Genomic DNA, 23,618 nt, shown 5'->3' on the forward strand with positions numbered 1-23,618 from the left:
AGTAGTTCCAATGGAATCCTTACTATATAGGGGAAACTGACAACACAAGAGTCAAATGCACACAGCAAACATGCTAAAAACAACAATTGAGAAACATAGCATTATTTTCTCTGGTCTCTTTCAGCTACAGTCACTAAGTGTTACTTGTAACAATAAGTAGGTAAATATTTTCAGAGACACATGGGATTTTGAAGTTGGAGGAGGTCCTTTTTAAGGAAAGCATCAAAGCCAAACCATCGTCTTAAGTGAGTCTGATTCATACTGTGGATACTACCTTGTTTGAAAGATATGAACAAAACTGTATTGCAAAATGAAAGTTAATTTTGTAAATAAGATTAATGCATTAAAAAAAAAAAGTCTTTTACAAACCTAAATCCAGTTTGCTTTTTGCTACTGACTCAGTCATTTCAATATCATCAAATATGGCTGTTTGGCAGTTGTTCTCCACTGTGGCTTCATACTTCATGGGGGAGAAAAGAGATGTTAAAAATTAGACAGCATTGGTATTGCCCCATATAGCAGTATTTGACATAAACATTGATTTTACAGCAAACATTCACATTTTCATAACTTGCTTTAATTTTTTTTGGATAATTATGAAATTAATTGCTCATTTAGGCAACATCAATGAGCGCGAACAATGTCAGGTGTGATTAAAATATAAAATGAACTTCATACTATCTACCTGTTTTGCAACCCAGAGAGGAAGCAAGAGGTTTTTCACCTGACACTTATGTGGAATAACAACAGTTTTAGATCAATATCACATTCACCAGAAGCTGCATTTTGGCATCTTTATATAGAGAGCACAGGACTACACGAGATGAAAGACCTGACCTTGTATTCCCCGCTAAAAGCTCTGTGGCCCTAAACAAGTCACTTAACATTTCTGCCTCAATTTCTTCATCTGGAAACTGAGGGTAAAATTGATTTGCATAGGCAAACTAGGTGCACAGAAAACCAGTTTAATCACTTTCTTTTCTGGGGGATGCAGGAACAGAAAGCAAACACAGAGGGGAAAGAAATTCTCAGAGTAAATAGAGGATGCAAAATTTTCATTCACACATTGAGCCTTATGCGGTCTCCCTCCCTCCTCTCCCCTCCCCAGTATTATCTGTCTGTCACAATCTCTTTCCCCTCATCATTTCCTGATGTACTGCTCCACTCAGTGTCTTACAGATCAGCTGCCCTCAGTGGAACTGACAAACATCCAGATCTCTAAGGCTTGTCTTCATTTCCGCATTAGCTCAAGTTATCAGTTATCTTCTCTCGAGCTAGAGTAGCTTAAGTAACAGCAGTTCCACTGCAAAATAATTGAGCCGCACAGAGGGATTGGATTAGCAGCACATAGTAGTCCCCACTGCTCTACTAGCTCCAGCATCAGCGGTACGCGAGCCTCAACCCATGGCCCCGACAGGCTGGCAAGCTTGAATTTAAAGCACCACTGAACTCGAGCTAGAGATGGGTGTGCATGAACAGCAGCTGGGTTAGGGGCAATGCTAGAGTTATAGCTTGAGCTAACAATGCAGCACAGGCAGCCCTCAAGACATTCTGCACTGGTGCGATAAGAGATCAGGATGACAGTCAGTTTCACTGACGTGCTGCAGCACTGCAGAAAAACAAGAGACAGAAGTTAGAAGATGGCAAAGAGAGCTTTGAATCTCCCTGTGCGCCAATAAGAGATGATGGAAGACACACCTGCCAAGTTATATTAAAGATGCAGACAGAAGGGTCACAAAGGGAGCCATCATTAGTTCTGCAGCGTTAACAACATAGCAAATTATTTGCCAAATGGCGATCAAAATTCAGCAAGGAAATACATTTTAGTTTTGGGATTTTAAGAATGTGTTATGTGCAAGAGAATAATGTCCACTGGTATCTACTCAATGTACTGAGAGATCTTGTCTAAATTATGTCAAAATCCACCTAACCATAAAAAACAAGAGTATAAAAATCATGATAGAAAACAGGTCCAAATCCTGCATCAGTATCTGCTAGCTGGTCTCCTACCAACTTCACTAGCACTCTGTATAGTTACAAGGGAGCCATACTAGCTGATCCTGATGCAGGATTGAAACCCAGGGTAACATTTCTTACCGTTTCTTCATCATCATACAGGTAATGTGGGGACTGCTTAGCATTTGTGCTAATAAGGGATCTTAAATCTGGTGTTTTAGTTGGCTCAAGTTGCTTCGCCCATTCTCCAATAGAAACCAGGTTCTTCCCAGCAGGTGGAGTTGTGTCCTTTACATGTGATGAGGCATATGTAAAATAATCCGGGTCCACATCATACTCTTCATCCACTAACATTTCCCGCTCTTCACCCATTTCCTCCATTTTAGCCTTAAGGAATTCATGCATTTCCCAGGACTCCTTATGTTCGGTTTCATTCTGAGCTAGCTGAAACGGCCTTCCCAAATCCAGAAGTGGTTCATCGACAAGTTCTTCTTGAAAGAATGTTTTATCTCTAAAACCCTGCATAAAACATTAGAGTATAGATTTGACATCATGTTTCCTGCAAGCTCTCTTACAGTTGTGTTTTATGTCAGGCACATTTTAAATTACAACCACCGTTCTGTTTTTTAAATGAGTATCCGTTAACTTTTATGTTTTAGTAGAAGCAGCTAAACTGGAACATTGAAACTTGCCCTGATTTACCATTTTTATGATTATAGATATGACTTTTTAAAAACAATAAAGAAATGAAAGTTGGGAGCTGCTCAGCTATTCCTGGAACTATAGGAAAAAGCAAGTCTGGGTGGAAGCTGGGGAACGGGAATTGTTAGACAGTATTTTTTAAGAGCTGCAGGGAAAAGCCTAAATAAATCTAACAAAACATTCTGAGGATTTATCTGTCATCCCGCTATGCAAACATGTACATTATCCCCATCATCATCAGTTTAAACAGGAAGGCATCCCTTGCTTATTCCACACAATCCTTTAATTAAAAGGTCAACATCTCACCCTCCACAGTCAGATCAATCCACTCATCTCACAGCTGAAATACTAATCCAAGAAAGGGTGCCTGCCATTACCCTTTTTAGAGCTGCTTTCTTTGAAGTGTGCCAACTTGACACAATAGTGATTAGGCAAATAGGTGGGCTGAGGCAATAACTAACACTGGTGAGCGACAGACCAGTTTTGGTGGGGGGGGGGGTTTTAAAAACAAACAAACAAACACTATTTTACACACACTAGGTTCATTACAAGCAGTTACAGCTAGAGACATGTTACAGGAGAATTTGACATTTTAGGGCCAGATTCCAATACCTTTACTGCTATTAAGTAGTATATTACTCCATGAGAAGCCCACTGAAGTCAAAATATGAAGTAAGGTGCTTCTGTATCAAAGTGAAGGTATCAAACTCCAGCCCCTCATATCCCTGAAGTCTGTGGCAGAGCTGGGACTCCCAGATCCTAGGCTAGCACCCCAACCCTAGGACAACAGACTGCCTTTTTCTAAAGAAATCCTGCTTACATACCATTCTTTTTTCTTGAATCAATAATTGATTGTTATTAGCAGTAGATCTAACAGTCTTACTTCATTAGCAGTAGATCTAACATTCTTACTTCATATCACCTTTCATATACAAGGTAAGACAATGCATCTTAATGCAACGGGTTAGTAAATAAGGTAGCTCAGTATCTCTGTAAGCAAGGTGTCACATACACATTCTGCATTTGCTCACAAAAAGCCTTGAATCTTGGGATTTGTTTTAGAGAGGGATTGTTTACCAGAATACAAGGCTCATCCCAGACTCACATTTTCCCACCAGTCAGAATGAACCTTGGATTGACATCTCTTCTGAAGGACACTTGTTTTTGGGAGGTAAAAGGGGGCTTTTAGAAACTCATTTCCTTCTTATCTCTTTTAAATAGAACGAAACAGCAGCCAAATACCTGTGGTGCCTCGAGCATTATTGATGAATGAATATCATTTATTGGTGCTGGAGATGCAGAGTGGTCTTCAATGGTGCTGGGATCCACAATGCAAAAGTTCTCTTCCTCTTTGCTTTCTCCCTATAAAGGCAGTTGAAACATACATCAGCATTAAAAACACCGTCAGGAAAGCAAAAAAGCCCCAAATTCTTAAAATAAATAAAAAGGTGGGGCTGCTGGGGAGAGGGAGGAAATGACCGTGGAGAAGGAGAGAATGAGGAAGGGGAAGGAGATCAGAATTTGTTTTACTATAAATTGAAAGGATAAAAAGATGGGTTTACATAAAAAAAATAAAGTAAAAAAGTAGGGCTGTCAAGCAATTAAAAATTAATCACACGATTAAAAAATAATTGCGATTAATCACATGATTAATCGCACTGTTAAACAATAATAGAATACCATTTATTTAAATATTTTTGGGAGTTTTCTACATTTTCAAATATATTGATTTCAATACAACACAGAATACAAAGAGTATAGTGCTCACTTTATATTTTATTACAAATATTTGCATTGTCAATAACAAAAGAAATAGCATTTTTCAATTCACCTCATATGAATACTGTAGAGCAATCTCTTTATCATGAAAGTTGAACTTACAAATGTAGAATTATGTTCAAAAAATAACTGCACTCAAATATAAAACAATGTAAAACTTTAGTGCCCACAAGTCCACTCAGTCCTATTTCTTGTTCAGCCAATCACTCAGTCAAATAAGTTTGTTTACATTTGCAGGAGGTAATGCTGCCCACTTCTTGTTTACGTCACCTGAAAGTGAGAACAAGTGTTCGCTTCAAACTTGTTTGTCTTAGTGATTGGCTGAACAATAAATAGGACTGAGTGGATTTGTAGTCTTAAAGTTTTACATTGTTTTGTTTTTGAGTGCAGTTATGTAACAAACAAACAAACAAAATCTGTTTGTAAGTTGCACTTTCACAATAAAGAAATTGCACTACAGTACTTGTATGAGGTGAACTGAAAAACACTATTTTTTGTTTGTCATTTTTACAAGTGCAAATATTTGTAATAAAAATAATATAAAGTGAACACTGTACACTTTATATTCTGTGTTGTAATTGAAATCAATATATTTGAAATGTAGAAAAACATCCAAAATATTTAATAAATTTCAATTGGTATTCTATTGTTTAACAGAGCAATTAAAACTGTGATTAATCGCGATTAATTTGAGTTAATTGCGCGAGTTAATTGCGATTAGTTGACAGCCCTAAAAAGGGACAAAGAAAGAAGCTAAATAAGGATATGGGCAAATATATACTTTTTTTTTTTTTTTTTTTTTTTTATTAAAGGAAAGAATCCAAAAGTCTTGTTACATTACTCTTTCAGTGCTTCTTTGTTTGTTTATACTGCAAGCACTTCATGGCCTCGGGTCTTGTTATATGGTGCTACACAAATAAACTTAATTAATGAACAATGAAACAGTGTTCTCAAGTCTGCTGTATGGTCCCGAATCCAAAAAGTATCCCTATTCAGGACAGTACTTATGTTCTTGACTTCAAACACATGCTTAAGTCCTACTGATTGGGGCTTAAGCACATATTTCAAGTTAAGCGTTTGCTTCGGTGATGTCTTGAATAGGTACAGACTTAAACAACGTGCTTTGTTGAATTGGGGACTATGCTCACGTTACATCCGTACGTGTCACTGTTGTGACAACATAGAATAAATTAAAAATCAGTCCTTACCACCAAAGGCTTGCAGATGCCAAGGCGAATAGTACCTGGGGGCACAGATTTCAACACTTCTACCGCCTCTGCTAGAGTGGCATTGTCCAAATATTTCTCATTTACAAAAACCAGGCGGTCGCCTGGTAACAGTTCACCCCCGCGTTCGGCTACTCCACCCGCTACCAGAGAGCTGATCACAATGGCCGTTCTTGTTGGATCTAGGGGATCCTGAAAAAGCAGCCCCAACAAAACCCAATAAATGCGTTGTGTTATTTGTTTTGAATGTACAAAAGAATAATCTTATGCTGTGGGGTTAGGTTAGAAACACACACAACAAAAGGACGGTCCATGAATATAACCATCCTAACAGCCTGAAAGACAGAGAGAGGGGAAAAATGGGCAATGCTCAGAAGATTAACAAATCCAGGCTCTGGAACAGGCTGATTTATGCCTTCCTAAAGCAGCTCTCTCAAGTGGAGGAGGGGACAGGCCAAACTGCAGATGGAAAAGCAGTGCTGGCTCCTTCACAACCCCTCCAATCTGCCCTATTGTGACCAAAAGCCAGACAATATCCATACACATGATTTTAAAGGCTTCATGTCAGCAAAAGTTACATTAAAAAAAAAATCCTTACCATTTACAGAAGTGTTCAGGATTTAGCAGTTACATTTGCTCAGATTATTGTAATATAGGGCACTATACATTTACACGGTGCTTTACATACACAGAAAGACACTTACAGTGCTAAAAAACAAGACATAGGATTGTTTTCAGGAGAGGATTATTTATGAAGATAAACGACTGCTTGAAAAGATGGGAAAGTTTAAAGTAGGAAAGATGGACAGATGTTTCATGATCATTGATTCATAAACTGGTTTGAAAGTTGCTTATTCCTTTTAGGAATATTTTTCAATTGTTTTTCTTCTGATTTATGTCTAATGTACCACTTCCGTCAAATGTCTACCCATTTGAAAATCCATCCTCAGTCCAATAAGATAAAACGACCAAAGATTTCAATCATTATATAGTAGCAGAAAATATACACTGCAACACCTTTCATAATTGTTAAACCATGCATAATTTATTTTAAGATTCTGGCACACATTCGCTCTCTCTAGTGCTTGTAATACCCCTTATGTGCATGCATTGTGTCTATAATTACATGAGCACATATTGGTTTTCCACAGGACCAGCTCATTCAGTGTACAGGATGGATACACAAGGGGGTAGAATTAAGACTGCACAGGCCACCATAAAAATGGCACTTCCTAACTTTTGACTGTTTGACTTTGCAAGCTAAACAATGTTCCTTTAACTTTGTTTTTATTCATATTTGGTTACACACACACAGAAAGCACCTCCAAATAAACAATTAACTAGTTTTTTTTAAAAAGGTGGTGGGGCAACGTCAGCAAAAGACTGAAATTAGAGAGGGGTAAATCAGTTCAGGAGAAAAAAAGGAAAAGGCCTGAAGCTGAATCAGGTTAAGGTAAAACAAGCTAATTTCAGCCAACTCCAAGATTGACTCCGTTTTAGACACTTCCCAAATACTGGACACTCACTCCCTATACCAGTCCCTTCCCTGCATGAATTGGGTCTGGTAATCAGATCTAGTAATCTCTCTTTTCCAGGCCCGGATACACAGCTCACTGCATGGTTGCCTGCATGCTTCGACTGTCCTGTTACTTGTGCTCAGACCTACACAGTGCACCTCTGACAAGTCGTCTTTGGGTAGAAAACTTCCTACAGAGATTTGTGCGTGCACGTACCGGTGAACATGCACAGCTGTTTGGTTGTTTAAAATGCCAAGCCTCTCATATTATGTAAAGACTTAATTACATGCCCCCAAGTTACATCTGACACTAGAGAGGAGAGGAATGGGGGAACCCATCAGATGCCCTAAAAACAAAGAGGCGGAATAAGAAGGATCTCCAGAATTGGGAGATTGTCTGCCCCTAGTAAACAGACACAGCAAGCTTTGCCCACCCTTACTACCAAAGCCATGTTTAAACAGAAGAGCAGTGAAGAGTTTGATTAGAGCTGATCAGAGGACGACAATTCTGTTTTGTGGAAACTTTCAAAAGGTGTTGTAGCTTATACTAGCAAAACTGCTCTTATACCAGTATAGTTTACACTGGTTCCCCAAACTGACTTAGGCCTGGTCTACACTACAGAGTTAGGTTGAAGGAAGCCGCCTTAAGTCGACCTGTTAATGTATGTGTCTACACTACCGGGTCCTTTACGTCGACTTAAGTCGCCTCTGATGTGTACTTCTGTAATCCACGTCTGCAAGCGGCGTAGCGCTTAGTTTCATTTTCATGGGCCAACTGCGAGGTAGTGCAGACGCAGCATTGTGTAACTTGACTTAATTGGCCTCCAGGTGGTGTCCCACAATGCTCATCTGTGACCGCTCTGGAGATCATTCTCAACTCTGCTGCACTGCAGCCAGGTACACAGAAAAAGCCCATCCCATGCTAAAGCCCCATGAACTTTTGATTTCCCATTTCCTGGTTGATCAGCATTGAGAGAGTGCCAACTTGAGCACAGCTGATCATGGAGACTGCACGCCCCAAACACGCTCCAGCCTGGTCTGCACAGGAGGTGGTGGATCTCATCGCTGTGTGGGGAGAGGAGTCTGTACAGGCAGAGCTCCGATCCAGCAGAAGAAACGCTGACATCTATGCAAAGATCGCTCGTGGAATGGGGGAGAAGGGCTACACGAGGGACACACAGCAGTGCCGCGTGAAAATAAAAGAACTTTGCCCAGCATATCAGAAGGCAAGGGAGGTGAACAGTCATTCTGGTGCTGAACCCCACACATGCCGGTTCTACAACAAGATGCATGCGATTCTCAAGGGGGACCCTACCAGCACCCCACAAGCAACGTGAACACCTCACAGGTGTGAGAGCCTAGGGACAACAAGGAGGATTATATGATGGATGAGGAAGAGGAGAATGGGAGACAGGCGAGCAGTGGCTCTATTCTCCCTGAGAGCCAGGAAATATTTTAACCCTGGAGCCCTGTGAGAGCGTGTGGTGCAGGATGAGATGCTTCAGATTATGAGGGACCAAGCAAACATGTTGAGGCGTCTGGTTGAACGGCAGGAACAGAAGCAAGAGGGTAGAGTCCCTCTGCAGACCCTGGTGGACAGACAGACAGCATCGCCTGATGCAGAATCACCCTTCCCAAAGCGTTCCATGAGGCCTGGGCAAAAACTCCATTATCCCTTTCACTTAACTAAGGGGGGGGGGGGGGGTACAAGGAACAGAAGGTGCCCATTTACAGACCTTTGATGGTCTGGAATGTGGTGTTATATTACACAGCCGAAAATGCTTCTCCCGTTCCAACTGTACAACCTTTTCCCCAGAGTTACCTTTTCTTTCTGTTCTCCCTCTTTACTTACTTTTCTTTAAATAAAGCAAATTGATTCGAGAAATAAATGTACTTTATTGAGTAGAAGCAGTGGGCTTGGGCAGGGGGTTGGCTTTACAGGGACAAGCCAGGTGAAGTGATACAAGCCAGGTGAAGATTTGGGAAAGCACAATGCAGACAAGCAACTCACATTACTGTGACTCATCACTGAAATGACTTTTCAAAGCCTCGCAGATATGCTGTGCTCTTCTTATTGCCCTGGTGTCTGGCTGCTCAAAAATGACTGCATGCGATCTGTCTCAACTGCCCACCCCTGGGGAAAATTTCTCCCTTTTCCCCCCAGATATTATGGAGCACATAGCAGGCTGCTATAACCATGGGGATGTTCTCCTCACTAAGGTCCAACCTTGTTAATAGATTTCTCCAGTGCCTTTTCAAATGACCAAAGGCACATTCAACCACCATTCTGCACTTGCTGAGCCTATAGTTGAACCGTTCCTTACTGCTGTCCAGACGGCCAGTATATGGCTTCAAGAGCCATGGGAGCAAGGGGTTGGCTGGGTCCCCCAGGACAACTATAGCATCTCAACGTCATCAATGTTAATTTTGTGGTCCGGAAAGAAAGTCCCAGATTGCAGCTTTTTGAACAGACCCGAGTTCCTAAGGCTGCGCACGTCATGAACCTTTCCCAACCATCCTACGTTGACGTCAGTGAAATGTCCCCTGTGATCCACCAGCGCTTGCAACACCATTGAAAAGTATCCCTTTCAGTTTATGTTCTCTTTGGCAAGGTGGTCTGGTGCCAAGATGGGGATATGCAGACCCTCTATCGCCCCACGGCAATTAGGGAACCCCATCGTGGCAAAACCATCCACTATGTCCTGCACATTTCCTAGACACCCTACCCTTCGTAGCAGAAGTCGATTAATAGCCCTGAAAACTTGGAGCACAGCAGCTCCCATGGTTGATTTACCTACTCCAAATTGATTCCTGACTGACCAGTAACTGTCTGGCATTGCAAGCTTCCAAATCGTGATCACCACTTGTTTCTCCACTGTCAGAGCAGTTCTCATTTTTGTGTTGCTGAACTGCAGAGCAGGGGAAAGCTCTGCACAAAGTTCCTGGAAGGTGGCCTTCTGCATTCAAAAGTTCTGTGGCCACTGCTCGTCATCCCATACCTGCGAAATTATGCGGTCCCACCAGTCAGTGCTTGTTTCAGGGGACCAGAAATGGCACTCAGAGTGCAGCTGCTCTGTGACTGCCAGCAGCAACTGTGAAGTGTTTTCAATGGCTTGCAGCAGGGCTGCTTGCAGGACATCACTATGTTCCATGCGGTAGGCCCTACTTCAGCTCTGGAAATACTGCAGAAGAAGGCGCAAGGTGTTTGAGATGCTCACAGCAAGAGTGCACAATTGAACAGGCTCCATGCTTCTGGGGTTATGGCATACGCGCGGTGGTTTTAAACCGCGAAAACCACTGGGTTGTTTGTCATTGATATGAGGGAGGGAGCACAGTGTATCATGGGATGCCGATACAATGTTCCCATCACAAACTTCCCAAAACACACCGCGGCAAGTTGCACTTTGGGATAGCTACCCATGATGCATTGCTTTGTGCATTGATACAGGCTCCGCTATTGAGGACGCACTCATCGAGACAATGAGCCTGGTGTGGCCACGCACAATCGACTTCATTAATTCGGGAGCTTGAGATTAGATAAAGTCGACTTAATTTTGTAGTGTAGACAAGCCCTTAGACTATACCAGCATAAGCACAGTTTAGTTGGTGTAACTGCTTTTACACTAGGGGTTTGCTGGCACAGCTATGTCAGGAAATTATGCTAGAAAAAGTTTCTAGGAGTGGTGGGGAAAAGAAAAATCTGTGTGAAGCTGGCAATTAGGACTTGGGATGTGGGGGAGGCAGGTTCAAATCCTTGCTCTGCAGAGATTTTCATCCCAGACCACTGATAGATGCAAAGCAGAGACTTGAACCTGAGGTTTCCCTTGTTGCAAACAAGCACTGTAACCACCAGCCTATAGTCCGAGTTTCTCTCTCTCCTTTTGATGAAGTCTTCATCAAAACCAAAATTTTTCAGCCTTGACGAGACAGCTTTTTTCAATTAAATTTCAGTTAGTTGAAAATATACCAACCAGCTCTGGTTCTGTTGCTAACATGGAAAAGGCCAGAGTACTTGCACAATTCTTTATATTGACTTGGTCAGGGTAAGATGTCAAAAGGCAGGACTATTATTATTTTGCAGCATCTCACTTGCCCCCACTGCAAGCCAAATATCTGTACAGATTAAACATCAGTGAATGAAACATAGAAGAATTAGGATAAAAATCACCAATCTGGCAAATACAAAACAAGGGTCTCATTCTGCTCTAGGTTATAATTACGCTGATGTTTTCAAGCAGAGGGAGCTATTGTACAGGAAGAGAAGAGCAATGTAAACCACAGTGACAGTGGCGTATCAGTCAGAAACCTAAGCAGTCCTCCAGACAAGCTGAATAGTTTGTCACCAACAGCCATGCATCACAACGTGATGGCCAGAAGACAACTTTCCATAACAATTGCTTTCTGTGGTCTGAAGCTATTAAAAAAAATAAAGATTTACCTGGCAATAAATAAGCTGTATAATTTGGGAGGATAGCTTTGGTCTAAAATCTTTGGACTGCATTTTACTTTTCTTTTCAAAAGAAAAGAAAGTGTTTAACAAAGACCCTCTCTTACTAATGACTTAACTCAAAACTAATAACAAAGACACTATGAAAAAACAGTACTTGCTAAATGCTGATAGCAAATGAGTTAACTCATGTTTGCGTCTTGTAAACCATGAATAAAAATGGACTTTAGAAACCTAGCAGCATATTGACAGCACTGGCTGCCAGAGTTTTCTATGTAGTCACAGGAGCTGTGCCAGCAATGGCAGTGCAAGCTTCCTCCATACAGCCCTGCTAAGGTGCCTGTGGCGCTCTGTAGTAACCTCCTCTATATTCATACATTGATCCATGGTCTCTCTCCTGCCACTAGCAACAAGAGTGTTAATCATGGTGAGTTTTATATTTTGAATACTTATCTTCTAGACTGAGGCTATCAACTCATTTCATATAGGCCACCATTAAGCCAACAGATAAGGCTGTCTTTAGTCACTACCAGCCATGACTGGATTTCAGCTAGTGACTTCCAGGTAAGAGGTTCATTTACCTGGGAGGTAGGATGAGTGTGATAGACTAGGGAAAACCCCAATTTAGAGTTAAAATGTTATCTTGCTGGGAGAACTAAAAACAGATTAAGCCAAATTCACTCCAGTACAAGTCCTCTGTCTAAAACTAGACATATATGTCTAAGGAAGCACTTCTAAAGTAAATGGTAAAATTATTTATAAGCAAACAGGAAAAGCAAATTAATAGGTCTCAAGAGGAAAATGGTGGGGAGCTTCCATTACTATCATGGTCACTGGGACAAATTTATTTCCTTAGGGATCAAACAAGACTAAAAAGATCTGGCACATTTTACCATGTTCACAACTCAACAGACAAGAGGTGGCTGCACCTTCAAATATCCCTTTAGAAATGGGGCCTGGTAGTTGTCTTTTTTGACCTTTGCATTAGGCCTGACCTAGTACATATGAACTTGCATGAAATGGTCACAATTTACTCAGATTTAACACAAATGTGAAATATACTAGGTCTAACTATAGTTTTTTCCATTCAAAACCCACAAACCTTTCCTTGAGCTAGGGTGTCATCTTTGCCTTGCCATTCTCAGAGCCTCATTTGTTCTGGATTCATTTAACAATGCCAAGAGTCAAAAAGAGGCCACCTGAATTGCTCTCTCTGGGGGTCCTGGTTCTGAACTGCAAGAAGTCTCTTAAAAAGCTGAGCTTGCTGGAATGCTGTTATAAGCCCCATGAGCATATGTCAGCATAGCCCCATAGGGCTATGCTGATGGAGTTCATACTTTTAGTGAAGCTGAAGCAATAGTTACACAGCCATAGACACTGATGGTTTTCAACTCTCAGCTACCAAGTTTCTTTATACAAAAAATGATTGTATCAGTACAATCCGGATATTTGGGGCTTTGTCTTATATAGGAACCTATTATCCTCCACCCCCTGTCCTGATTTTTCACACTTGCTGTCTGGTCACTCTAAAAATGATACTCATTGACTGATGCCTTTATTATTTTCAAAGCCTATGAAATTTCTGTGTTACCCAATAGAGGGCACTAAAGACCAGTGACAGTACCCACAATAACAGAGAAGTTTTAGGTTAACAACATGCATCCCATTCTGCTGGGCTATCAGATTTTGCACAATATGTTAGGCACCGAGGATATGCATCAAAATTCTGAATGCAACAGCCTAATAAATATAGATTTAATGCTAACCATACCTAGTCTCATGTAGAACGAGTATATGTGAAAATATACAACTGCAGGTGACTGACATTTACTATATGCTATTATTCTCCCTTAGTTTCAGAATGTATTAGCTTTGACACCACTTAAAATCTGCGTTAGGCTGGATCAACTTCCGTGAACATTGCAACAAACTGCCTGCTGCCCCAAAAGAACTTACCTGTTAATGTGTACCAAGAATAGTACTGCACGGTACAGTAAACAGTCCCAAAAGAAACCGTTTGAGACAGTTTTTCTGTACCAATTTTAAGTTATCTGAACAATTTTGCATCTGCCAATTTGTGTAGTGCGGGATTTATAAGACAGAGCCAAGAGAAACATGTTACAGATCAGAGGATGTTAATTAGGTTACTGTGACATTACATTTTGCATGGGATCACTTACAGTACTAATGTATATGAATTTATTTTTTTACAACCTTTATTTTGTATCTTGAATTCAATAAGACTTAAATCTCTCTCTGATATTCAAACTACAATCTTTCACCTCAACAGGTATAAAGTTAACCAAGGGCATATAATCAAGTTTAACTAGTAATAACTGGGCTAAGGCATGAAAAATATTGAACAGAAAAAGGAAACATGATTCAACCAACATAAGCAGATAGTTTGCTCAAATTTATTCTGTCCATTAATGCAAATCAGCTTGGCCTGCAAATCACATGAAATATATTTATCAGATAGATAGATCTCTGGTTAGTATAGGAAAGCCAGCATTGTTACTAATCAAAAAACATCCCAGATATTCAAAATTTAAAAGAAAAAATTAAACATAATATCAGACCTAAATCTTAAGCTGAATTTGTCGGTTTGAAAGTATGTTGACTTCTACTAGAAAAAGCACAAAACCAAATATGTAAATTGTTTCCCAGCATTATTTTTATGACAGTTTTTCCATATTCAAGAGACCTCCCAAAGTCATTAATTTTGCTGTTTCTTCTGTTCTGCTATATGTAACCAAAACCTTGTTTTCCCCTTTGACCAAAATGTTGAGAAATTGATCAGAATGTGACTAACTTAAACCATGCCCTGTTTATTCACATCTCTCACTCACGATTACACGTACTGAGAAAATAACCTCATACACACACTCTCACAAACTAAACTTCTCAGCAAAAACTGAGCACTGAGCAGTAGACAGATTATAACCCTCTTTAAGCCCCAAACAAAGAACAAGCAAACCATAGATAATAGTACGGTGAGGATTAACCGGTAATTTACCAAGGGCTTGATTTTGACTATCCCGAAAATGGCCAGGGACAGGAGGAAATCCCTTTCCTCACCCCTTGGTCAATCCCCAGCGTAACTGTATTAGAGATGCTTATACCATGGCTTCACATCCAGTGAAGAGTTCGGGCAAAGCATGGACACTACTCGTTCTGCAAAGCCTCCTCAACACGCCGGCCATCAAACTAGTTAGAACTGGGGGGTCAGAAGTAAGCTGAACCCTGTTCAGGTGCAGGAACTTACTTTCCCCTTGGAGGAAAGAGGAGAGCAGAGGAGAAATTGTGATGGGAGTCCCTTTCCCTTCCCAGTCCTCTCTGGGGTTAGTGCAATGACGGTTTAAGCCTAATGGCCCAAATGATCAAAGCCCTTTCCCTGTAGCATTGGTGTGAGGAGGGAAGTTAATTCTAAAAACAGTTACAGCTGCCCTAACTCTACAAGATGTCTTTCAAAATTCCACCTCCTGGAAAGAGCTAATAGTTTGTTAGATCTGGCTATTTTCTACCATTGCACGCTCCACCCTGCAGTCAATCACCAGCAAACTCAAGACTCCGGAGACAACTGGACTGGAATACAAAACGTTTAAGACCTGATTCTGCAACTCCTGCTCATGATAAATTGAAGCCAATAACACTACTTACTCGTAACTATTCCACACAAAAAGAACCTATACCTTAGCAAGCGGGTAAACTACAGATTTATTAATATGTGAACCTTTAACACAAACCTGAAACAGAAAAAAGGCGAGGTTGCTTTTTCTTTTTGGATGGAGGAAAGCAAAGCTTGGGAAATAAAACATGGGTATTTATTGATCTGCAGTGAGGGAATAAAGCAAAAGAATTTCAGAAACTAGTTCACAGCTGGCATTAATCAAAACTTCTGTTGTGAGAAATGTCAGTAAAGAAACAGGAATTCAGAGAGAAAGAAAAACAAAACACAGAAAAAGAGGAAAGATAAATAACTGGATGGGAGGGGTAGGTGGCAGAATGGGTTTTCTGCACTAGCCCTTCACTCCTGGTGGTCTGAAATCAAATCTGTCTTCTACTGTAAGTGGAATGAACTTAATGGCCTTTACTCATTTATTCACTCAAACTGCCACCGAGTTTGGTACAGACTAGTTTCAGAGTAGCAGCCGTGTTAGTCTGTATCCACTAAAAGAACAAGAGTACTTGTGGCACCTTAGAGACTAACACATTTATTAGAGCATAATAATAAATAATAAATAAGCTTATGCTCTAATAAATGTGTTAGTCTCTAAGGTGCCACAAGTACTCCTGTTCTTCTTGGTACAGACTAATTACTGCTCGGAAGAAGTTCATGTGCTGGGGAAGTAAGGATGTACTGTAGGTAGTTTGGACAGAGGTGCACTGCACTTGCTGTAATGCCTTTGGGAAGAGGGCCTAACTCTTGCAAAGTTCATGAGCCCCACTTGACCCACTGTTTGTTTTCTCCATAGAAAACAACAAATTGCATTCCTTTGGTTTTGTGTTGTTCGAAAGTATTTCTTTGGGGGGAGCCAGGTACAAACCAAATTATGACACTTTCCTTAATGAACAATTAGCTATTACTTGTCGAGGAACTAGTCTCTGAAGAGAAGCATTCCATATAGATATGTATGAAGGATGGACGGGTTGTTTCAGGTACCCCAAGGCCAGGCCTAAACTTCATCCTCATCTTTTTACCGTTTAAAAAAAAAAGCCATCCTGAGTTTTGGCCCCTCACTCATAATCCAACCTCGTCACACCCAGAAGTCTCCATACTCCGCTCCCTCTCACCAAGTACAATAAGCTTTCTGCCCAATTTTTTCTCCTCTGCCTGAGCCTAGTTTCTGTCTCTCTTCCAGCCACTCCTTCAAAAACACTTTTCCCAGCCACCTGCTCCCTCCACTCAAATTCTATGCTATCCCCAGGTTCTCTCTACCTTTGGTGATATTCCGTATCCTTTGCTAGGGCTCAGCAGAACTGAAATTCTGGGCTGAAGCCAGCTGCCCACTTCTAATAGCATAAACTCTTGGGCTTCCCAGGATTCAGGGAGCACATTGGATGCTGACTCAAGAAAAACCCAGACAAGATTTTTAAAACACCTAATTGGAAACCAGCAGGGGGTACCCAACTCTCCCCTTCCCTCCCCCAACTTAGATGGGCAAGGGAGAAAACTATAAACAGGTGGGTCACAGAGGAAATGGGAGTAAAGGGGAAAATACAAATACAGTCAATCAAAGCAATGGTTGCACGTATCAGCTAGAAGCCCAACATTAGTGCAGACAGCCTTAGTGCAGTTGAACAACCAGTGGTCTTATTTCCAATCACATGAATGGACTTAATCAATATTCTACATTTGAGCATGGCCCAGACTCAAACTGGGATCCTCATGATTCTTAAGCAATAACTTTACTGAGTCAGCATTTCTCTGTGGGGCCCTCTGGTGCAGTTAACAGTAACCTGCTGAGCTCTTCATTACTATTTATACAGCACCCAAAAGGGTGGTAGGTGTTTTTGTGTGTTTGTTTGTTTGTTGTAAAAGAGAAAAGCTTCCTGCCCAGAGGAATTTGCCCTATAAATAGAAAACAAGCAGTTGAACCTTGGTGAATGGGATGCAGTAAAGCAAGCAAAGCTGTTTCGCTAGTTTCTAAACAAAAAACAAAACTCTGCCCACTGTAGTACTCATAATTACTCAGTGGAGGAGCAGTAAATAGGAAGAGGAGCACAGGGTAATAATTTTAAAGATGGGAGTTAGAGGCACAAGGAATTCTAGGAAGGACTACCATAGGATATAAGCAACAGCCATTCCCTTGCAATAGGGAGGGACTGTGGAATCTAAAGGGGACACTGGAGACAGGGCTGGACAGTTCAGGGACGAGGGTCTACATGCAGCAGGCCAGGCTGAAGGAAGACTGTTTGGAGTGGGAGCTTTGGTGGAGTGAAGTGGTCATGAGAAAAGGATGAGAACAGAATGGTAGTAGGAAGAATTGTAGAGAGACATAAAAGTGAGGACAAAGCTCACTTTTCTAAATTCTGTATTTTATTTACAGTATTCTAAATACTGATGTAGAAGGCAGCAAGGAGAAGGCAGGGAAAGGATTCGAAGGGGAACCGGACATAGTCAGAATGGTAAATCTTGACTAGATTTCATGAGTTGCATCTTTTTTTGGGAGAAGGAGAAGATGCTGAGAAAACGTGGAGATGTTTAACTTTCAGGGACTTTTCTGAACCTTTTCAGGTTCACCTATCACCTCTAATGTGTCCCAACACACGTTTATCTGCTTGGGGCCATAAATGAGCTTCCAACTGTCACAGGCAGACTGCAGAGCCTTTCTATAACCACCAACCATTCATACAGCTTTTTCTAGTCTTTTCATGACTCATTTTTTAGAAAACACTTCGCTTTTTAACTACTGTTCAAGCTACAGTACTGACCCCTTAAATTCCCACCCTGTCCTTCAAGGTAGAGTGATTTCTACAGAATAATGATGATGATTTCCTGTACATTTAAAGACAGAAGACTTTCTTGCAGCAGACAAGAAATTCAAAAAGTGACCCAATCTGTATTTACTGGAGGAGGAGGGAAAGATTTCTAACTTTTAATACTACTGTTTATTATTTTACTTATTTCAAGGACTCTGAATGAACAGATGCTCCAGCCTAATGCCCAAGATCTCTCCAAAATCAGGTATTTTACCTGGAAAACAACCATGACAGTTCACAAAGCAAAATCTGCTTAAAAAAAACCCAAGAAACATAATGAGAGCCAATCCATGGGATACGGCAGTCCCCTTTACATATACTACTTCTTTCTTCTTCTTCCTCCTGTAACACATCATGGGATTCTCTCCTAACTTCTCATTCTGGGAGAAATCAGAGTTACCATTCCCAAACTGCACCTCAGCACAGATCCAAGTCCTCTTAGAACTTTTTCCATCTCAGCTCCTCTTTAGTTTCTTTACAACAGTGAACTTTTTCTGTCTATCCCATCTGGATCGCATGCTGATATATAAAGCCTCTGATCTGTTAAAGTGGCTTCTGGACTCCTGATGCCTTTAGTACTGCTGTATTGAGGTTTTGAAAGTCACTCATCACAAGTACCCTAGAAACTCCATCAGGAATGTGTTCATTCCATTCATCCCCTTTTCAGTACTGAAAAGCAGTATTTAAGCAGAACTATGAGAGAATTTTCTCAATAGCTACATTCATGAACACACTATATAGTATTATTTTTCAAATCAAGAAGCTTAATATGATTTAAGGGATGTGGAACTTTCCCATAAAGGGAAAGATGCAAATTCTCTGTCAGACAAGATCTTCAGCACAGTTGGCATTAAGGCTTACAGTACTTTGATGTTAATAAATATGGATGGGTCGTAGAGACGGAAGAAAAGCAGCCTTCATCAGCTTTTCCAGTACCAAGCGGATAGCCACGATACAACTGCTTTTTAATATAGCTGTATGACTATGCTTGCCAAAAAGCCACTGGTTTCCATCACATGAACAGGTGAAAGTGTGCTTCATGGGGATGTGAATATGCCTCTCTGTCCAAAACACATTCATTTCAAGGTGGCCTAAACCCCAAAAATGGTAAGAGCGCAAAGTGTTTAGGAAGAGGGATGTTATACAATGCTCCAGCCCAAATCAAACTGGTGAACGCTCCAAGCAGCATATGAATGGATTAGGGTGTCTCTCTTTAAAACTCCTGGGGCCTCTTTTGGAAATGGTTGTGCGGTTTTTTTGTTTGTATTCTGTTATGCATTGTTCAACTGCACCTGCATTTGGCCCCAGTAGTCACTGAGTTTCAGGTGTGACTGAAGCAATTCAAAGAGTACTTTGGAATCTTTGTAGATTAAAGATGCTGTGTACAATGCAAGCCCACCTTTCTGCCAATATTCCTATACCTCCAGCACTACCATACCACCTCACCACTGTTCTAGCTGTACTCACATATCAAATATTTTAAAGTACTGTGAATTCCAAACACAGGCAATTACGCTCCATGAAAAGTCTGTTCAGCATCTTGTTTAATTTGATAAAGAGTCAGCTTCTGATTAATACAATTGCACAAAATTTGCAGGACAACTGCCTGTGGTTTTCCCTATACGTCTGTAACACATCACTAATTGGTTATGGAATCTCTTTGCTCTGCTAGGTCTATGCTAAAGGCTATTTTTTCAGAACCCAAGGCTCAATGGACTATCCTTCCTAGTATCTGATTTCATCAGTCTCTAAATGTCTATATCTTGGGTGCTGAATTTCCTTCCTCCCTATCTACCCCCACATGATCATACTCATTTTTATATAACAGTGTTTCCCATTTTTCCGATTGAAGCATCATTTTCTCTTGCCTTTTCCTTAAAAAGGAAAGAAAAAAGTATCACTACTACTAGCAATGGTGGCTATTCATCAAACATTTATATTTCCTCTGGCTGGTTGGGTGGTTTAGTCCTCTGGTTGAACCAAACCTCCACCCCTTCTTTGTGGTAGTCAAAGTTGCTAATAAGCAAAACTTTCACCCCTATTGGCAGAGAACAATGTTCATGTACAGCACCTTATATCCTAAACGAGCCCAAAGCACTTTACAGATTAAACATCAGGATCACTCACCCACCACCACAATGTAGTTACCACTGAACATGTCAGCAATGCTACATAAAAGTTAATTAGGAGATGGAGCAGAGTAACTCCTCCAAGTGAAATTATGGGGAAAATTAAAGGAGATAAAGAATATTGCTCAACCTAGAAATTGGCCAGGATACTAAACTTTACACCACGCCTTCCTTAATAACTAGAAAGTGGACAGGACTTGTGTTTTAAGATGGAATCTTCAGTAACACAATGCTCCTCATGACTCCACTGAGATATAGGTTCACAGTCAACTCAGAAGGCGGCATACCGCTTGTAGAATCTCCATCATCACGTACCACTGTACCTGGGATTTTCCTTCAGAGGTATCCCATCCAAACTGTCCCCAAGAATGACCAGGCTTAAATTAAGAGATCTGACTGATCTCACCACATTGTATTTTTACAACATTATTCATTTTAAGCAACCAAGTCTTGAGCGGGAGGCTGTTATTTAAAATAAACAGACCCCCTCAGGGAGGAATCCAGTGAAACATATCACACAATTTTAGGGGCTCCATCATGGGATCACCTGTTTCTACAGCATGGCATCTTGCCTGCAAGATTAAGCTTAGTAGTTTTAAAACTTCTCATTGCAATTTAGTAGATCTGGTGAATGCAAATAGATCTATTAAGTTTAAATGACCATGCAAAGCTGAAAATCCCAAGCTTAAAATTTAGACGAATGTTCTATGGTAGCACAAAGGCTACGCCCCACTCTTCGTGTAGTGATACCATATGTTTCAGCAATAGATCCTTCCATGAGGAGCCTGTAAATAGGAAAAAAAAATCTGATTTCAAGCACTTAAGTTACTAAACACAAAAAAGGAAAACAAAAACAAAATGTAGGGAAAAGGTAGAAATATTATTGGTCACTCTTAATCAGTATAATTAATTTGTAATTAAAGTTATGTAAGTTAAGTATAAATTAGCTGACATTACATTTATACATTTCTCGGAATATCTTTTAGATCACTTGGGATACGCTTATTTATTTTATAGATGTAACATCATGAGAAGGATAGTCCATTAAAAATTAATATGCCAGAGTAATAATTTCACTCTCTCAGTTCTCAATTCCTATTCTCCATCGCTAAGAGTTTTTATTAGTATTGCTTTTCGGAAGCACGAATGGGCTTGTACTATGAAGTATCAGAAAACTTACACTGGGACACAACAGATCTTTCAGGACAATAGTTTAATAGGATTCAATCTAGGATTAAACATTTATATGGATAATGAGAACACTCAGAGTTTGTCTACACAGCAAAGAAACACCTGAGCCAGCTGACTCCAGGCTCGCTGCAGGGGCTGTTTCATTGCAGTGTAGACTTCCACCCTGCAGGATCATAGAGCCTGGGCTCCAGCCTGAGCCCAGAAGTCTTCACAGCAATGAAACAGCCTCCGTAACCCAAGCCCTGTGAGCCCGAGTCGGCAGGCACAGGCCAGCCCAGCCCGGGGTTTTTCTTTGCTGTGTAGGCATACCCTCAGTTATATCAGATAGCGTGCTGTACTGAAAACAGTGTAAAAATTACAACCTGTCACTTTAAATCCTAAAGGTTTCCCTAGTCCTGCTTGCAGGTTAGGAGGCTATGTAGGGAAGCATGCAATCAGGGTCTTTCAGAAGTCAGTCTGCAGAGAGCCCGCCTAGAGTAAGATATGGGGAGCCTGCTTTATCTCTGGTTTTGGGTTCTTGTGCGGTATCATTCTGAATTCTAAGAAACAGTGTTATGTTGCAACCTTTCAGCAAAAGTATTTTATGTTTTTAAACAAACTTCTCTATGTGTATGCCAGGAACGTAACAGATAGATAGGATAACAAAAATTAAGATGGAGGAATAAACTCTCTTGCTTCAGAGTATACGCCAGCCATTCAAGGATGAGAGTCAGAAGAACACCCCTCCCCCCCCGCCAACCACCCATCCCAAGAGGCAGGTAGTTCCATAAATGATTACAACAGGGTTTTCTTGCACCTTTCCTAAAGCGTCTGGTAACAGCCACTATCACAGACTTCTGGTCCAATATGCCTATACATTAGAAGCTTACAGTTTAATACCTGAAACACTGAAAGTCACAGATATGGTCTTTGTTCTTCCACAAAATCATCTTTCCTTTGCCTTGCAAAAAAGGAGTTTCACTCATTTGGATTTATCATCTAAATCACTCACAGCAAGAAATGTTATAACTCAATTATCTCACAAATACCAAACTTAAATTTTAAAGTTACTGGTCACCTAAATGGACACTATTTATGCACTTTACGTATAAACAGTGAAAACATCTTGTAAACAGTATATTTGCCATTGTAAAGCTTGAATTTTTTCTCAATAAAGCTTTAGAAGCAAACTACATGGGGCTGGACACTTACATTTTTAAAGCAGTATTAACTTAGGAGGGGGAAGTTTAAAGGCAGAAATGGGATTTTAGGCACCCAGTTTCCACTGATTTTCAGTGAGAGCTGTGCACCTCTCCTTTGTGCTTTTCAAAATCACCCCATGCAAGAGTTCTGGATAATTTTCCAGTAGGCAAACTCAGACCACTTCTTTCCATGACTGAGGACTATTAATTGTTTTTTAAATGAAGTGCGCTCTCTCTCTCTCTCTCACACACACACACACACACACACACACACACACACACACCCCTCTTCTGGGAAGAGCAACACAGCTTTACAAGGCAATCCTGAACAGAAAAATAGCACAATATCTTGTAATTATAGAGCTAAGATTAAGTGGATTACGGTTTATTTAATATTGATCTGAAAGTATTTAAATCTGCAAGGATCCCAATATTACTAATGTATTTACGTTTGTGAATAAGTAAATAAAAAGCCTGTTATTAAAGCCTTCATTAATTCTGATTATATGAGAACTTAAAAACAAATCAGTGTATTGCTGCTTTGTAGAGTCCCAGGGACTCTACTGAAAAACTGGCACTGTATCACAACACATATCAGCAAAAATGACTAACAGGATCTACTTTCAGTAATCTTAAATCACACTGGCAAAATACGGAATTAATGGTTTTGCATAATACCCCAAGTATTTTTATTTTAATCTGTTCCTGATTCATGTCTTATTGTATAAAATATAATTGATTTTTATATCACTTGACATTTATGTGCAATGATAGATTACATTTTTTCCTTCAACCACAACGTTTAGGCAGCGCTCAAATGTTTATGTTATTACGAAAAGCAATCCAGCAATTTTAATTCTTAGGAGTATGGTGCTTAGGGGTTTTAAAATATCACATTGACGGATAACATTAAAAACTTCATCCTAACCTTAAAATTCTGATATTTTTTATATCTTTATTTAGGGCCAAATTCTTTACTAATGTAAGTGGGCACAGATTCAATAGAAT

General features: G+C 40.4%; 1 protein-coding gene across 5 annotated transcripts in view; it reads right to left on the bottom strand.

Moving 5' to 3' along the window:
• The window catches only part of PATJ (PATJ crumbs cell polarity complex component), a 214,023-nt gene that overhangs the window by 135,453 nt on the left and 54,952 nt on the right, over window positions 1–23,618 (bottom strand). For all 5 annotated transcript variants that reach the window (XM_034778751.1, XM_034778749.1, XM_034778750.1 and 2 more), the window contains 4 exons: window positions 5,646–5,855; window positions 3,901–4,020; window positions 2,098–2,475; window positions 370–460 (listed from right to left, as the gene is read on the bottom strand). In XM_034778751.1, the coding sequence (XP_034634642.1) occupies window positions 370–460; window positions 2,098–2,475; window positions 3,901–4,020; window positions 5,646–5,855 (799 nt within the window). The remainder of the gene's footprint in view (window positions 1–369; window positions 461–2,097; window positions 2,476–3,900; window positions 4,021–5,645; window positions 5,856–23,618) is intronic.

Source organism: Trachemys scripta, chromosome 8 (genome assembly GCF_013100865.1).
Source record: "Trachemys scripta elegans isolate TJP31775 chromosome 8, CAS_Tse_1.0, whole genome shotgun sequence".
NCBI classification, from domain to species: domain Eukaryota; kingdom Metazoa; phylum Chordata; order Testudines; family Emydidae; genus Trachemys; species Trachemys scripta.